The sequence below is a fragment of the Pipra filicauda genome, unplaced genomic scaffold, assembly GCF_003945595.2.
Source record: "Pipra filicauda isolate LSUMZ 115617 unplaced genomic scaffold, ASM394559v2 scaffold119_size3216105_pilon, whole genome shotgun sequence".
NCBI classification, from domain to species: Eukaryota; Metazoa; Chordata; class Aves; order Passeriformes; family Pipridae; genus Pipra; species Pipra filicauda.
In genome coordinates this window covers 1,236,094-1,253,770 of record NW_024103651.1, presented here as the reverse complement: position 1 = coordinate 1,253,770, position 17,677 = coordinate 1,236,094, and the positions used below count along the sequence as shown (strand labels likewise).

General features: G+C 44.2%; 1 protein-coding gene across 3 annotated transcripts in view; it reads left to right on the top strand.

Moving 5' to 3' along the window:
* The first annotated feature begins 4,332 nt into the window (after positions 1 to 4,332).
* CAMK1D (calcium/calmodulin dependent protein kinase ID) overlaps positions 4,333 to 17,677 on the top strand; it is a 216,898-nt gene continuing 203,553 nt past the window's right edge. For 2 of the 3 annotated variants that reach the window (XM_027728223.2, XM_027728222.2), the window contains exon 1: positions 4,338 to 4,553. In XM_027728223.2, the coding sequence (XP_027584024.1) occupies positions 4,462 to 4,553 (92 nt within the window). In that variant the 5' untranslated portion in view covers positions 4,338 to 4,461. Of the gene's footprint in view, positions 4,554 to 17,677 lie in introns of all 3 variants that reach the window. The other variant, XM_027728221.2, reaches the window with a different exon arrangement.

The following is a 17,677-nucleotide window of genomic DNA, read 5'->3' as shown; positions in this document are numbered from 1 at the left end:
GTAATAAGTTAATTTTCTCATGACTCAGCATAATACACAAGAGGATTTCCTCCAAATTTCCAAATGAAGCACAGGCTGGAGCTGCAGCATTTCCGCTCTCGAAAATGCTAAGAAATGCTGTGAATGCATGAAAAACAAAGTGAGTTTGGATGGAATTATTAACATGCTAGTCAGACCTGGCATCTAAAAATATTAAGACGGTAGCAGGCGCCACCAAAATTTGATGATGCCTTGCCCCAGGATTTTATTTCGTCTCAGGCTTGTCCTGGAGGCTACGAAGCACCTGAGATGTCACTTTGCTTTGGATTTCCGGTCTAGGTCTACAATCAGGCATGACATGTTGTTACCAGTGCCCGTGGGAGCAGCCCAGAGCTGAATAACCTCGCTCCTGCTGTCCTGCAGTTTGCATGTGTACGTACACCTATACGTGTGTGACACCGAGAATCCACCTTCTTCTCACCAGGGTTGGCCCAAATTTTTCCTGTCATAAGCAGAAAACCCACTCTCTGAGGTTGCTACGTGGAAGTAAAGGCAGCAGAGAACAGCTGTGGGCTCAAGTGCTGTTTGCTTTACGTTGATGCTGCTCCAGCTCAGACGCTGGAGTTGCTGCCTTCCAGATTACAGCTCGCACGGGAGGTTTTAACCCTAAACAGCCAGGGACATGTGGGTGCTCCTCTGTTGGAGTCAGACCCTGGCAGCTGATGGACAGGCACTTTTCTCATGTTCCTGCAGAAAAGAATCAATAGTGCTGGTTTGTAATCGGAAAGGGAGATTCGACTGTATAGCTTAGAAGCAATGTTGGGAAAGAGATCCAGTGTTACAGAATTTAAGCAGAAGAAAACCAGGTTGCAAGTGGAAAAGCTTCAAAACCAGACATGACTCCTTTATTTATGTCCATGACAATATAGTTTGCACAGTGCCCATATTAAAGACCAGCAGTGAATGTGGCCATACCATACATATTAGGAGCCACAAACACCATTTGGAAGGACCGAAGTAGTAAAAATGTGGTTTCAAATGTTACTCCAAAAATCCTATCACTTTATCCTGAAATAAAATATCTTGTATGGAAGTCGGTTTTCAGTTTCTCCCCTGAATTTACAATATTTCCATAGGAGGCTTTAAAAAAAAAGAAAGCTGGAACTTGTCCATTGGCGGTTTAAGGGGTTGGGTTCTTGTTGCATGGAGTGGTTGGGTGCACATGCAGCGTGTGTAGCTCTTTCAAACACCATCAGCCACGTCTGCTCATTAGCCAGTTACTGATACAACCCTTGGCAGAGCTGCAGAGCATGCCCAGGTAATGAGAGATGGCCTCCATGCAGCCACTACAAGGGCCTGAATTTATGTTTTATTGTCAGTTTTAATGCTGGCATTTCCGTCTGCTTCATTTTACCACTCTATTACTGTTCCTGTGATCTGGTTGTATGTAATTAAACACTGAATACAGCCGCACAGAGCCCCATAGCTGCACTGTATCCTGCCACTCCAGAGGGAACTTTTCACATAAGATTTTAATTTTTAAAAAATACCTGTTCTTCAAATAGCTACAATAGCTCTGCAGGAGCTTGTCAGTCAAGGAAGATTACAGACTCCCTAAATTCAGCCTGACATGACAGATTGTAATGACTCTGAAGGGGCTTTTACAGTCTATTGTGCCAGTGGTCCCTGCCTAATAGGAGCATCTCCTACACTTCTCATTAAAACTGTAATGGCTCCAGAGATTTCTATATTACCAGTTACTTCAAATATGAGTTATTTTGTCACAAAAAAGCACATTCATGCCATGCTAAAGGTGTAGGTTAAATAAGGAAAATAGAACTTGGACTTACAGAGTGACCTGTACCTTTACCTTTAACTTATGCCATGTTGATGCTGAGAAATTGCAGCGTTGGCAAGAATTTGGGCAATTTCAAGTAAAATATTTGCTCGCTGAAAGCAGGGATGGAGAAGTGGGAGACGCTGTCTGTGCAGTGAGATTTTTAACATGATGCTGTAGGGACCAATGTGGCACCATAAATAATAGTAGTGGATGCTTTTGCTATGCCATACCTCCAAGGTAAATTACAGTGCTCTTCTTCTGGATGGATGGAGCTCTTTGGCCTCCACTCTGCTGGAGGTCAGGGCAGATCCTGACACTTGCCCTCTATGGCCTCACACACTCTCTCAATCTTCTCCTGAAGACAGGAGGTTACCTGCCAGTAGCCCCATTCGGTAACCCCAAATCACAGCGTGGCATTTCTGATACCAAGTGATTTAGATGTGGTGAAAAAGAGAAGAAACGTCATGGTGGTGCAGGTTGAAGGGAAAATTGCATTTGGTAGTCAGCTGGATCCTTTTAGGTCAGTCACATCTTTAATTTCCCAGGTATGCAGTGGCATTGTGAGGCTGCCTGGGGACTCCTGGTGACACTACCACGGATCATGCAATAAAGAAAATCCTGAGGGTAGTGAGAAGAGAGGAATAAGTCATGAGCAGAAGGAAATCTGTTCCAAAGTTCATGCTGTGCAATAAGCATCCACTGTAGGAAATTCCAAGCTGTTTGGGCTGTCCATGTGGCTGGACAACCACCAAAGCATCAGAGTAGAGGAGTGCAGTAATAAATCAGGGCTGGCACATGCAAAGCCGAGTGGCTCCGCCCAGCAGAGGGTAGCATTGCCCAAACACCCCAACCTGTATTCCAAGTTTACACTTTCACCCACCTATGAACTCCCACCTCTGTCGCAGCCCCTTTGAGATGAGAGGCACAGCTCAGCCCAGACCAAGGGGAAGCCTTAAAAGCTGATACCTTGTACATTCTGCTCATAAAATATGAGAAATCTGGAAAATCAGCTTCTAAAGTAGAATTTTAAGGAATGTATTAAAAGACACAATACTTGTTAAACAGTTATGTGCATACAGTCATATATGTAAAGTAAATATTATTTAGCTCCTTGTATTTAGATTTATTTCCAGGTCCTGATTTGATGATCAGGTTTGGAGCTGACCAGGTTTGGAGGTGCCCTGGAGGCACTGGACTGCCTGTGCCTGCCGGCAGCAAAGCTTCTGATTTAGTCAACTAACTTGGGCGTCCCAAAAGAATTGCACTTTTTTAGTGCCTTACGTATTCTGAAACTGCAGCCCAAAGATCTTAACTATAAACATATCTCAGTTAGCCTAGACTATAATTTTCCCTGATGTCTGAGGAATCCTGCCTGTCACCCCACATCAGAGCTCAGCCGATGCCCGATGCGACGACGCTAGAGGTCTCAGTGTCGCTGAGAAAAAGCTGCTTTTAGCAATAATCCCAGCCACGCGTGTGTGACAGGCCGATGCCGTGCCCGGCTCAGACGGCGGTGCCGGCGGGGTGGGCACCGTGTCAGGGCTCGGGCCTCTCATCGGGGCTGCGCGGTGCCCATCCCCTGCCCCTGGGCTGCGCGACCCCTCTGCTTGTGTGTCGCCCCTCGCTTCGCTGGGTGCACCGAGTGCTGTGCTGGATAAGGGTGGTCCTTGGCAAGGGGTGCGTTTCTGCATCCCAGGAGTGTGTATTTGCGTGCGAGGCAGGTGGGCACGGCAGCCCCCGCGCATCCCGGCGCAGCCTCGAGCAGCGCCCGGCCAGGCAGCGCGGCCGCTGGTGGTGTGGCTTTGGAGGTTTTTTTTTTCCCTGCTTTCGCTTTTTTTTTTTTTTTTTTATTCCCTTCTCGCTGCTTTCCCTCCCCTCCCGTTTGACGTGCGCGGTTTTGGTGCAATGCGAATTATCTTCATTCAGTCAGGAGGGGCAGCGCCAGGCAGCAGAGCAGCGGCGGGGCTGCCTCCTCCTTCTCCCTCCTCCTTCTCTTCTTCCTCCTCCTCCTCCTCTTCTTCCTCCTCCCATTGCCATAACAACCGCGCACAGCCGCTGTGCCCGCGGGGCCGCATCGCTCCGCATCGCACCGCGCCCGGGAGCTGAGCATCCCACGGGGCCCCGCACGGGGGGGTGGGGGAAGAGAAACAGTGACCTCCCTCAAAAAAAAAAAAAAAAAAAAAAAAAAGAGAAAAGAAAAAAACAAAAACAACAAAAAAGAAGGACTTTTCCTCGGGGTGGGTCAGTCAGGGAGCAAAGTGACCCCGGGACGCGCAGCTGCTGCGCGGGGCGCGGAAGGAGGGAGGGAGGGACGGGGCAGCCCCGCCAGCGGCTCGGCGGGGAGGGGGGGGCTCGGAGGAGGGGAAAGGAGGGGAGGGAAAGGGGGGGGGGAAGAGAAAGTTGGGAGGAAATAGCCCAGGAAAAGTGACACTCGCGGAGCCCGCCGGAGCGCGGAGGAAATAAAAGCGGCGGCGGGCAGGAAGTGTGAGGAGGAGGAGGAGGAAGGGGAGAAGAAGGAGGAGGAGGAAAAAAAAAAGAAGAAGAAACAGCAGCAGCAGCTGCTGCTGCCGCGGCAGAAGAGAAAGCAAAAGCCGCCCGAGGGCTCGCAGCCGCCGGCGCGGCATCCGCGGGGCTGCACGGCCATGGCCCGGGAGAACGGGGACGGCGGCGGCTCCTGGAAGAAGCAGGCGGAGGACATCAAGAAGATCTTCGAGTTCAAGGAGACGCTGGGGACGTAGGTGGCGGGTTTGGGCTGCGGGGGCCGGGGGGCTGCGGGCACTGTCCCTTCCCCCGGGAGTGGGTCCGTGTCCCTGGGTCCGCGTCTCCGTGTGCGGGGCTGCTCCGCGCCCCGCACGTCCCTCCGAGCGAGAAGTCGGGGCGACCTGGAAACACGGAGGAAAATAGAACTGCGGGGCAGGAGCTGGGCTAGCATCCCTCCTCGCCATCCCCCCCCCCCCCCCCCCAAAAAAAAAAAAAAAGAGGGAAAAAAAGGAAAAACTCCAAGTGTTTTAAAATATTCATAGAACGAGGAGACGGGGAAAGGCTTTTTCTTGATAGTGCAACTGTAAATAAATGTACGCTTCCCCTAAAGCCGATGGCTGCAGCTATTCGTGGACAGACGAGCAGAAATAATCGGAGTGGATTGGATGTGTTTTAGCTACGATGCTTAACTGTTGTTGGGCTTTATTTGTTTTATTTATAGTGGCGAGGCATAAAGATTAGTAAAACGTTAGAGTGTTTTTTTTTTCTTTTTCGGAAGGCTGAGAATAAACACGCACAGATGGTGCAAGGGAGCGGGGTACAGGCTGGTGCTTTTTCGGCTGAGCAAAGAGTTTTATTTTTGTTAAAACTAATTTTTGCATACAGGATATTATAGAGGTAGAGAGCCGGGAGTGCTGAAGAGAGGCAGCGTATGGGCTGCTGTGTATATACGTTGTAATCAAGGTTGCGTTGTATTGGGAGTGGTCCTCGTTGCCGTGTCCCCACTGCTTTAATTGCTACTTTAAGCATGTCTCAAAACGGAGAGTAGCTAATGCCAAGTAGTGCTTTTCCTACGCTGCGTGCCACTTCCAAAACACAGTTGAACAAGTTTTGTCTGTAATATTTCAGTTTCTTTCTGCTTCCAAGGGAGGGCTCTCTATAAACAGAGTATTTCTGGTTCACGGGCTCGCTGTTTTTCCTATGAACAGGCTGCGAGTAAGAGCCGGGCTGGTCTTTAATATGGAGGTGGGTCACGCAGCTCCGCGGTGATGAGCTGATAGCAGAGCCCTCAGAAAAGCACTGACTTAGCAAATCAAATCAACGTCTGTCCAGGTCTCTGAAGAAGCAAAGTGCAGTGTAAGAGCCAAGTGTTGTGGTGCATTCTCATCACCTTCAGCGAGATTTTGCTGTCAGAATTTCGTGCTGGGAGAGACGTGCCCTGCTTGTCACCTTAGAAGTGCCGTTCCCTTCCCGAGAGAAGGGGTGTTGGGGAGCAAAGTTTTAATGCACTGAGATTCTCCGGAGCAGCAGGACAGTTCACTGGGGTTCCCACTGAACAACTTTCTGTCACCTTTCTGGTCGTTGTGTTGAAGCCACCTGTGAGGGTTAATTTGAGCTGCTGAAGAGGTCCAGGAGGAATTAGTGCTGTGGCCTTGATCTGTATCCCACTGAAGTTAATGGGAGCAGGTGTAGGTCCCATGGAAGGTAAAGCTGGTCAGAGTTAATAGTTATGCGTATTACCATGGCTGCTGCAAATTAAATTCATTAAATATGGCTAATTAGTATCTGAAAGTATTAACCATTGTCTGAGCCTCACAGTTTGCTTGCTAAGTCCTTTCTGATGGCAGTGGAAGCAGTGAAGTTTTTAAACTTGACTTAACAGTCAATCTAGAAAGTTTTAGAAAATTAAAATAAGTGGATTACAAACCTGGGCCTGTATAAAGACAACAGAGCTGTTTTCTTTTCCATGCATAGTATTAATGTTTGTATTAATTATCAACGTATGTGCATTTAACACCCTGCACGTGGGTTGCCTTTTGGTTGTGCATTCCTTAGCTTCCAAAGGAGGGCTGATAATTAAAAGATTTGAATCTGAGTTTTGGTTCTGTCGTTGGCCACCCACCAGCACAGCACCTGCAGTTCCTACTAGCTCTGGTGTGATTTACTAGGGTGTGAAACCTCTAAAAAATTCAGGCCATTGCTGTGCAAATCATTGAAGTGCCGGTTCCATTCCCACTGAAGTCAGTGAAGGTCTGTTTACTGGCTTGAGCAGCAGATACAGAGGGTCCAGAAATCCAAATGATGGGATGCTTCTCAGTTATTGATAAGAAAGTATTTAAATAGGGATTAAGCAAAAGGATAAACAGCTTTAAAGTATTTGGACCAAAATGTCTTCATCTGGCATTATTTAGGAGCAGGGATAAAATCTGCTTTGATCCCTCCTGCCCTGTAATGCTGAACTGTGTTGGACAGCCATCGCTTGATCTCACTGTCTAATAGATTTTTCTCTAGCATGGAGTGTGAAACTTGGCGTGTCAGATGAAACGCATGGGATTAGTGAAGTAGCTGTATTTTGCATTTCTCGGGCATTCCATTTCAGGATGCCAAAGTGCTGAAAGCACTTATAACAGAAAAACAGCCCTTTTTCATGCAGTAATCTTAACTGTCTGTGGTAAAATTTGTTAGAGAAAGAAAAGCACTAAAGCCCCAAATCAGGGAAGAAAGTGAAAAAGAAACTTTAAAAGCACATTTTATTTCAAGTGCATTGATTTGTGAATGTTAGATCTATGTGTATACTCTATTAATGATTTTTTCTCTGAAGAGAGCCTTTCATCTGAATAAAAGCTCTTCAGCAGATCTTTAGCACGGGAGGCTTGAAATTGCTGGAATTATTAAAAAGATCCTAAGTTGGTTAATCATTATATCATTTGGGCTTCAAGGAAACTCTAATGAGTACCCAGCTCTCCCTTCCAGAGCTGGTATTAATTATTCACATGTCCCTGTAAATCACGTCCAGCCACACTGATACTGAAATTGAATTGGATGTCACATCCAGATGTAAGAAAGCAGCCTTTTTCCACCCAAAGAATTGTTTCCTTTGGTGCTGAGGGCTGTGCTGTTTGCTGTGCCCTGTGCTGTTGGGCAATAGTGTTTTTCTAAAGAAGGACCAGCAATGCAGCGGCTGGCTCAGATGTACCCAGACCTGTACTTACCCTGGTCTGTATTTATGCAGATATTAAAGCATGTGCAATCTTAATTTGCGGCTCTGTATGTGCAGGTTCCTTGAGTTCTCTGTCTTGAAACTGGACTTGTTCACTACTGAGTCACTGAAAGTGAAATTACAGATCCTGAAAAAGTAGCTAGGAAGAAATAAAATAAATCAAGGATAAAATAGAATCATAGCAGTGGGCCAGGTCCTCAGATAATGTGATTTAGAGTCCCTTCCAAGTCAAGACAGGTGTGCTTGAGTAAGGAAGAGGATCTGTCTAACTGCTTATGTCTTTAGTTTTCCACAAATTCACATGTTGTAGCTCTACTCAATTACCCCTGGAAGAGGAATTGACAGGGGGATTGAGGGCCTGCCTGAAGAGGAGGATTTCTGCCCCAGCCCTCAAGAGATGTGAAGCTTCACAATAGCAGGAATCTGATAAGAAGATGAACTTATCACAGAAATAAGAAATACAATGTTTTTTTCTCCATATTTAAATGATATTATGTCTAAGGCATTTTAGAACTCGGATTTTGACGTCCAAGAAGTAATATGAAAAACCATGTCATCCTCTTACCAAAGAGAAATGTCTTCCATCATTTGATCTGGCTAATTGGGTCAGCCCTGCATTTCTGAGGTATCTGTCACTAGGCCTTATTGACATCAGAGTTATGATGAAGTTATAACATTTAGAAGGGCTCAAACTTAGTAACTATGGAAATACCGAGGCTGTCCTTAAAAGTGATGTGGTGGATTCCTTAAAGCTTAGTAATGATAACATAGGGAGTTGCATGGATATAGCCATAACATAGTACGAGCTGTGTGGGAGGACAAGTACACTTCAGTGAAGTTTCCAGTACTTTCCTAAAATACAATATAGAGAAAACATACAGGTGGTTCTGTTTTTCTCAGGGGCTCTGTGGTAATTTTTGGTTCCTCTGTGTCACTTCCATAGTCTTACGCCATTTGATGGTCTCCTGGCACCCTCCATGGCTGTGCTACACACCCATACGTGCTTGTTCATGCTGTGAAATGAAGTCACTCCGCGTCCTCCTCTCACATCTGTTTTCTTTCTCACACACCCACACGCGCGCACACGCACATCGTCACAAGCCCTTACGTGCTGTCTGCTGTGTTTTGGTCCTCTCATGTCCTTCATGGAACCTTCCCCCATGTACAGTCTCACACTGACTCCCGCCGGCGAGAGGGTGCTGGTGGTGAGGACAGGTCCTGGTGGAGGTGCCCCAGCGGAGGGTGCTGTGTAGAGGGGAGGTGCTGGGAGGTACCAGTGGGCTCAAGATCTGTTTGTCCCTGGTCAGAGATCTTCCCTTCTCGTTGACTGGGTGCAAAAAAATACTTGTGTTGGATTCAACACAGCAAATTGTCCCTGGTTAGCCGTTTAACTTGAGGCGTCGTACAAGTTACTCAGTGGTTTTTCCCTCCTGGATTTGGAAATTCCCAAGATCTAAAGAGATATGTTGATACTCGTGCTTCCCCTGGCTCCATAGCCCCTGTGATGATTGAAGAGTTTGTCTGATTTCCTGTTTCTACTGAAATTACTGGCAATTTCTACCTCTCTTTTACGACACCTCAGTGAGGTAGCAGTGGCTCTGTCAGACTGGTTCATATTTCATAATTTTTTTTTCTCAGTTCAGTATTTTCCTTTTTTTTTTTTCTAAATTACATTAAATAAACATTGTACATAAAAAAACTAGAGTATCCCATAGGTCTGAAGTTAAGATGCATGTTTTCAGGGGGAAGGTTGATGAACCACTGCAGCAAACCATGAAGACTAGTGATTCTCATCTCCTCTGGGATGATTTTGTAGGAGCTCTGAAAGCTCTCAAGCTTCTTGCAGGAGTCGCCACAAGAGAGCTTCTTCCCGCGTTTACATAGGAAGATATTTCATGGTCATTTCTGACCTTAAAATCTGCAACTCTGGGAACCCCACTGTCAAACCCATGTAGGGTCAGGGATAGTTTGTGCTGAGGTGCATGGTGCCTACAACACCTTCCCTGCATCTGTGGGAGGAGTGAAAGCTCCAGATATTAATGTTTAACTTAATGGTGTGAAACAACTCAGGTGTTCTAGTTTATGCACTCTGTATAGGGTAAGCAGGAAAATGTTGTTAGGACTCCTTTAAGGTGACATACTTTGTTTTAAAATAAGTAATCCTCTTTGCTATCCAGTGTGTTCTTGGAGGCTTAAAAACTATTAGCAATGTGAATTGTAGTATCTTGTAAAGTAAATTGTTGGTCTCTCTTGAACAGTTCCAGAAAATAACAGGTTTGAGCGTTCAGATGGAATTGAAATGGGGAAGAAAGAAAAGCAAGATGGCCAATAGTTTTTAAGTCTGATGGTGAGGGTTGGAAAAGCAGCCATTGGTGGTAAGGGATTTTTGACAGCTCTCCAACTGTGGTTCATTGGTGCGTTTTAGACAGGGTTTGTTTGGGGCAACAGTGTAGCATAAAGGTCAATTTTCTTTCATAATCTGAAATTAAGTTTCCAAAATACTCAATGCTCAAAAGCTTTCAAGTAAATACATAATTTTGGAGACACAGAGTTACTGTATTGTCAGCTCACATATGTGCTTGTGCTTCCTTCATGAGCCTGCTTTTCTGCTAGTTTTGATGCCTGACCTCTTTTTTCCCTGCCTCGTCTCTCTCTCTGTGGCTGTTCTCTTTCAAGTACATCTTTGTCCTGTCTGAGCTCCCTGCTACCAGAGGATACCTGCTCACCTGCCTGCCTGTGCAGCCAAGAAGTGTGCTTGACCAGCAAGGTGACAGTAAGATATTTGAGTTGTGTTGGAATAAGTTATTCTGGTTTTTTCCCCTCTATTTTTTGCACAGGGCTTAGGAAAATGTGATCCTTGCCTAGGCTAACACTCAATGTGAGTACTCAGGACCTCAGTATAACCAATAATGAGTCCACAACTGCTTTGTGTTTGTGTAGATGTGAGCTGAGGGCAAAGTATGCATAAAAATATTGGTATTTTTAAGCAGCCACAGAGGTAGCTGACACCCAAAAGCTCCCAACAAGCAAAACCCAGAGGGTCTGAAGACCTGGTGGAGAGGTAGTGGACAGAGCTGAACCCAAGTCTTTGGAGTCCTGTAGTAATCCTTTAACCAAAAGTCTATTCTTCCCATCACAGCCACAACACAGTGGGTGTGAGAGCCGTCTTCACCACCGCTCCTGCCATCTGGAGCAGCCTGTCTGCTTCCTTCAGCCTCCATCTGCTTTCACACAGGAGCTGAAATATCTCTTGATGTATGTTTTCCTCCCTTTTTGTCTCTTTTTCTCTCTCTACCTTAGTTACTGACCTCAATTATTTTTGCTGTCCTTCACGCACAGTTCTCCTGACTACGTGCAGAATATTAGCTGGAGTTATTTAATCCTTTCAAGCATCCAAGGATACAATTAATATTGAATAAAGTTGTATTGTTTTGGTTTGCTTGACAATAATAAGCAAGTCATAATAGGATTCTGAATTTATTGCCAGTAATGGTATTCACTTAACCGGTGACTCACAGTTTATATTCATGATTACTTAATAGGACCTAATTTTCTAGTCATTTTAGATAGCATGAAAACAAGTTGGAACTAAGTGGGTACTGTTGGTAAACAGGTAAGGAGTGAAAGGAAGGATAAAAAATTCCTTGGGGCAGAGAGCTGTCATTTTAATTGGAATTCAAACCACCTTGCATTTCAGTGCTTCTGTGTAAATAATAATTAACAACAATAACAATAATTTGCAAACATATGTGTGTGATTGGGCTGTTGTTGAATGACAAATAGCTAGCTTAGCGATCAGAATATTTCTCATTTCTCTACTGTTCCTTAAAACCTTTCTATCAAATTTTAACACTGATATGGTTTTTTATTATCTGACTTGGCAGTTCCTATAATTTTCCTCTGAATGTTGTGCCAATCATTTTTGAAAAAGAAAACTATAAATAACAGATTGTTAATAAACTTTTGAAGGCCCTTCACTGATGTTTTCATGTTGAAAGCAGCGTATTGAGTTTTATGCCAGAATTACTCACCAAGCAGATTCTATGAGGTTAAATTAAAATAATACTCTGTAGCAGAATTTTTTGGCTAAGTTAAAAGCCTTTTTTTTTTTTTTAAACAATGGATGTGCTAAGAAAAAGCTACTGGTAAGCTCTGTTTTAGATCTGATCTGTGTGTGGGACGGCTGACCACAAGGATGGGGATCCTCCATAACAATAGATCACTGATTTTGTTTGATCTTTTCCTGAGCAATATCTGTGTCACAGTCAAAATATCAATAGTTTTGGACAACTGGAATACATAAGATAGTTCTTAAAATACCTTTTTCAATAGTGAAATGGGAAGAAGTGGATGAGGAAAAACATACTGACTCAGATGTACTGAAGATTTATTTTTGTTTGGATTTTCTTATATCCCAAATTGGAGATAAACGAAGCAGTTTCAGTCTACTTAGAGTTTCCAGGAAGAATGAAAAGGAGGTGCTTTAAACAATGCAAATGAACATGAGCATTTACCACTAGCAGCAATAGTGTGAAGCACTGTGGCATCTCCACCTTAGACCCTTTCCCTTTGTTCTGCTTCTGCAGTGGATCCTTCTCATTGTCCTGCTCTCACTGCTCTCCCTAATTTAGGTTGTATATTTGAAGGTATATTCTTTCAAGCCTGAGCACTCAGAAGTTGGGAATTCCATCTTATGCTCAGTTACCAGAGCACAGAAGATCTAGAAGTGTAATCCATGGCTGATGGGAGTGGAGTGAGGTCAGGATCCATGGAAATTCTGAGATCTGGGAGCCCTTAACCTCCCTGTTTGTTTTGGTGAGGGCTGGCATGGCAGTTTGGAGAGTAAGGAGAGTAATAAATCCCTGTTCATCAGTGCTGGACTGTGAAGGTTTGCTGGTTTTCCTAGGAGCTTAAATGTAAAGATTTGCAAAGGCTGAGAAGCCTGTGAGTATTCGAGGGTAGGACACTAGAAAGTGAAATAGGAAGGGTCTAAAATACTTGGGTTTTTTAACTGCGCCTTTTATTGTCCTCAGATGAGACAGGAATACTGCACACACCAGAGTAAAAGACTGTTTGTACCCTGGAGAACTTATAAACTGAATAAATAAGACAAAAATGCTTACACTGCTTTGTTAAAGACGAGAAAGTGTGTTGCTTGTAAACCCAGAGCTCAGCCTGAATCTTAACCCCAGCCTTATGCAGGGGACTGTCCTGCTTCTTTTAGTAGCGGGCACTGTGTCAGCACCAATATCTTCAAAATATATTTATTTATATGTGATTCAGCCGGGGTCATCACATATAATTTGTTTTTACTAGTTAAGGTCTGAAGATACAGAGCACTGTCTGTGTGCTGTTGGTAACAGCGTGGGCGCTTTGTTGCTGTGTTGTTTCAGCTGCTCACAGGAATCCAGGTCTGCCCAGAGCTATAAAGAGCTGGAACAGACCAGGCGGTGCTTGGGGTGATGTGGGATCACTCCCAGCAGGATCCCATCTTCCCATCCCAGCTTAAATAATTCAAAAGACTAGGATTCAACCAGGCATCAATTTTCCTTACAAACTCATCTGCTGTGACCCTGATGCCCCACTGTGATGGGCAAGGGCAGAAATGAGGGAAACCAGTGGATGAAAAACCGTAAAAAACCAAAATACACAGAAAACCCAAACAACACAGAAGGGAGCTGAGGGGGTGAGGGGAGAGGAGAGCACTTAGAGGATTTGCAGCCACATGGAAAACTCCTCTGGGGAAGGCACAGGTTGCTAATCAAATTCAGCCATATCTGAGACAGACTGCTAGAGCATCCCTGAATAATCCTTCACGGTTATATTGGGTTGGCTTGGAGATTTCCTCCCACTGCTCACTTGTGTCTTCTCTTGCCTCTCAGTGTAAGTAAATCAGCATGATGTGCCCAACCATGAAGGCTGCAGTATTTTGGAAATTCCTGGCATAGCAGAGTGCTTGGTGTGCGCTGTCAACAGCACAAGGTACTGGGAGCACACTAAACTTGTTTCGTGCTCCCTGCCCTCTTTTCTTGCATAACACCTGAACAAGTTCAAAGGCTTTGTCTTTTATTTCGGGAATTTTTGCAGCTGGGGCCCGAGATATCTTAAAGACTACCTAAAGCTCTGGGATCAGCATCAGCTCACACCTCTGCTTTAATGGGGTTTGTTGCCGTAGGGGTGTAATTAATTTGTTCAAGAGACGCAACGTTTTTTGAGGGGAAAATCTGACACTGTTAAGCTTTTCCATGGGCTGATGATGAACATCATAAAAACACCACCTCCTTCTCTGAGTGCAAGCCATGGTGTTTTGAGACACCTTCTCTAGCATAATTACATAGCAACCTGAATATTGCAAAGCAAACAAGCTTTCCCTCCCAACGTAAAACACTCCCAAATGTAAAAAAACCCGCCACAAACCAGAACAAAAACTCTTATCTTCTTTAGGGAGAGATGAGGGGGACAAACAACATGCAGCTTGTTAGCCAAGTTGCTTGATGCACCAGGAGAAGATGCTTAGATTAAAACATTTATGGAGCAGAAAAATGGTGTCACTCCTTTTGGCCTGATGACCCAGGCACTGGAGCACAAGAGGAATAACTTAGAAGGAAGGGAAATGTCTCTTGTCACAGGTTTGACTTAGGGCTTACGCTTTTTAGGAAGCAGGAGGCTATATATTTAGACATCAGAGAGAATATACCAAGAAATGAGCTGAAAAAACCAGGGTTCTCAAAAGCACATAGATGCAGGAAACGCAGATACTGCAGGCCGCAGGGAGACTTCTGCTCTTGGGCATATTAATGTGCATCTGGAGTAGTTTTACTGACTAACTTTCCTGTCCATAACCATGTATTTCATGCCATAGATATAAACCTTACGCTCTTAAGAGAAAGACCCTGGAAAAAAATAAATTTCACAGAACTTTGTAGGCAAGTCCATTTAATGAGAGTCTCTGACTAATCTTGTATTTTTCATGGAAAACAGTGAAAGTGATTCAAGGATTCCTGAGTGACAGCTGAGATGGTTTGTGTCCAGAAAGCAAACGTGTGCCCTTCTGGCACTGTGGAAAGGGAACATAACAAGTCCTAAAGCTGAGAACTTGCTCATTCTGCAGGTGAGTGGAGCTGCTCTGGGGAAAAGACAAAAGGAGAAGTCTGGGGCAAAGCAAAGCAATGGGATTCAGCTGTAGCTAAATGCCAAGAAAAACTCCTCTAAATGGGGTTCTTTTAACTTAATTGGCTCTAAAGACTGCTAAGTCTCCCTCCTTGTTAGTGAGCTGCAAAATTTCATGGACCTGGGTTCTCTGGACAGGACAGCTTGTGCACAACACCAGGCAACATTCTCACCATTTCCAATCAGTGATCACTAAAATGACCTGCAGCTTCAGTGCCAGTGTTTGCCCTGGAGATGGTGTGATGTTGTAACATCTCTATCTTGCATTGCCCTGTGATTGTGAGGAAGGTGAAGGAGCCCTTTATATACATGTAAGTATAGTGTCTGCATGTACATATATATAGATGTATAGGGTACATATACCCACACATTAAAAATAGTATTTATATGGTGATAAATAGTGATATACAGTGCTAGTTTCTTGCCACACAACCTGTTGTTTGGCTTCATTAATAAATGCATAGAGAATGACTGTGCCATTTGGTAAAAACCGTTTAAGAGCATTGTGAACTCTGTTAATTTATTCTGTAGTTTGAATTTCTCTTGATATTTGGGTTGCATTTAGGGGAAGGCAGGGGAGTCATGCCTGCTTATATCATCTAAGCTTCATCATTCCTAATAAAGGGTCTAACCCAAAATTCAGCATGAGGATATCCCCAGCACGAGGAGTATGCAAAGTGAATGAACACTTATGAAACACTAACGAAAGAACAGAAATTTGATGAGTACTGAATTTTATTATGACATTGTCTAGAATAAGAAATGTGGAGCAAGAAATCTGCCAGACTTTTGGCAGCTGAGTAGATTTACAGGACTGTTTCTGTTATTAATCAGCAATCAGTACACTGAAAAGAGGTAAAAAGCAGATTTCTAGATACCTTTGTCTATGCACTGACTTCTTGAGAGATGTTTTCCTGTTATGTTCTTCCTCCATCTAGTGAGGTAAGACTTGAGTCTAACCAACGACTTTGTTTTTATTCTTGCTCACCATTCTTTTGCTTTCAGTAGTGGAAGTGGGATAGTGACATTTTCCCAACCTGTCATCTTTAGCAGGGATGACTTTGGTAGTTCTGAAATATGCAGCATTTGACCTTGCTCAGTTTGTGACTGGAGACCATGGGAAGCTCTCAGAGGCAATCTTAGCTCTGCGATGCCTGATGTCCCCCATGGCCCTCTGCCTCCATTTCTGAGACACTCCTGGTAGGTCTTCTGGAATATCAGAAGGAAAATGATCATTTTGCCTGAGATTTAAACAGGAACTGTGTGGTGCCTCCTTGTTCAATTAGCTAATGGGGGTGAACCCAGAAAAATAAGAAGTAAGAGCACAATGGTCCCTCCCTCTCCTCCCGTCCTCCATCTCCACTACCTCTGCTACACTGAACCCCTATTTTCTGTCTCCTGTCTAAATCCTGCACAAACCCCTTGGGAGGGTGCAGTGCCAGAGTTACATCCAGCTGGGAGGCACAGCTGGAAGACAGCAAAGCCTCAACTTTTGGGTCAGTTAAGGGCTTTATTTCTTTAGATAAAGCACCCTTCCCGTGGGAGAATGAAGGTGGTGCAGAGCAGATGGAGTCTGTCTGAGCTTTCTTGGGTGCAAACTTGACTGCAGTGAGTGGAGGGTGAATTAACTAACACTGTGCTTGGTGTTTGGTGCTTGGTGTTTGGAGGTCTGTCTCAGGTAGCCTGTGAGGGATTCTCCTCCAAAATGGAGTGATTGACGTATCTTCACTGTCCACATTTAACTCTGGTGTGCACCACTGCCTGCAGGGTGCTCTTTGACCATGGCTTGCAAAGTTGTGCTGATTAAAACCCACCTTGCCAATGTCGTTGTGGTAATGAGTACATTACTTTCTGCAATCAAATCCCTTTTCTGCTGTTTAAGCAACACCCCATGGGACGTAACAAGGCTTAGATATTTTCATACTTTAACACCAAGGCAAATGTGAAAGATGGGGAGATTGACAGTAAAAATACTTTAGAAATTTAGTTTTGTCTTCGGAAGGTGCCTGTAAAATGTCTTCCTAGAGGTCTCCTTGTGTGTTGGCTTTGTGCTCTGAGTAGATCTCCCTAAAGCCAGAGGGTAGCACACAAAAGCACACCAGGTCTGTTTCTCTTCTTATTTTCTCTTAAATGATTTTTAGCATCTCAGAGTTACTGTAAAATTCTGCCTTTGATGTGCACAGTTTAGAGGTTTTCCTTTGGGAGTCAAGAAAAGCCCATACTACTCAGCAGCAGCTGGAATAGCAGCAATTTATGCTCCTTGCACTCACGTTTCAAATGTCAATATAAAGTTACAAGGCTATGAAGGAACAGGTTGCAATTCCAGAAGAGAAAAGGGGCTGAGCATGTCCCACGGGGTGGTTCATGTCTTCTGCTGGCCCCATTGTTTTCAGGGTTGTGCTGTGAATTTATTTAATGAAACGATACAGGTTTTAAAAATAGTTCTCCAAAAAGAAGGTGAGGGGGAAGGGGAAAAGTACAAAGTACAAGGAATTTTATTTCTTTTCATTCCGTAGACGCTATAAATCAGCAGGGGAGTCAGTCGCAGGATTTTTTTCCCCTCTATCTTGCGTCGTTAAAAAATCATCAGCCACCACACTGAAATGGTTTGCAAGAGCGTCTTTGTCAGGAACAATTTCTGCCTGGGAACAATAAAAAAATTAGTAGATGCCAGGTTGAAATCGTGTGTCAGAGGTTACCGAATTCAACTTAAGAGCTGTAAATGGAACCAATCATCATTTCTTAATGAGACATATGAGAACAAAGAATCACAATGCTTGAATAATCTGTCACATTTCTATCATGCTGCTTAAGCAATTATACAGTTTGTTCGATAGTTTGGCAGGTAACATGACAAAAATCAATTTACAAAGCAGATTAAATACAAATATGCAGTGCTGCGTTGGTTCCCCCCCTCCACCCCCCAGGAATGTCATTCTTAAAGCCATATGTTTTTTATCCTTACAATTCCTACCCAGTCATCTGTT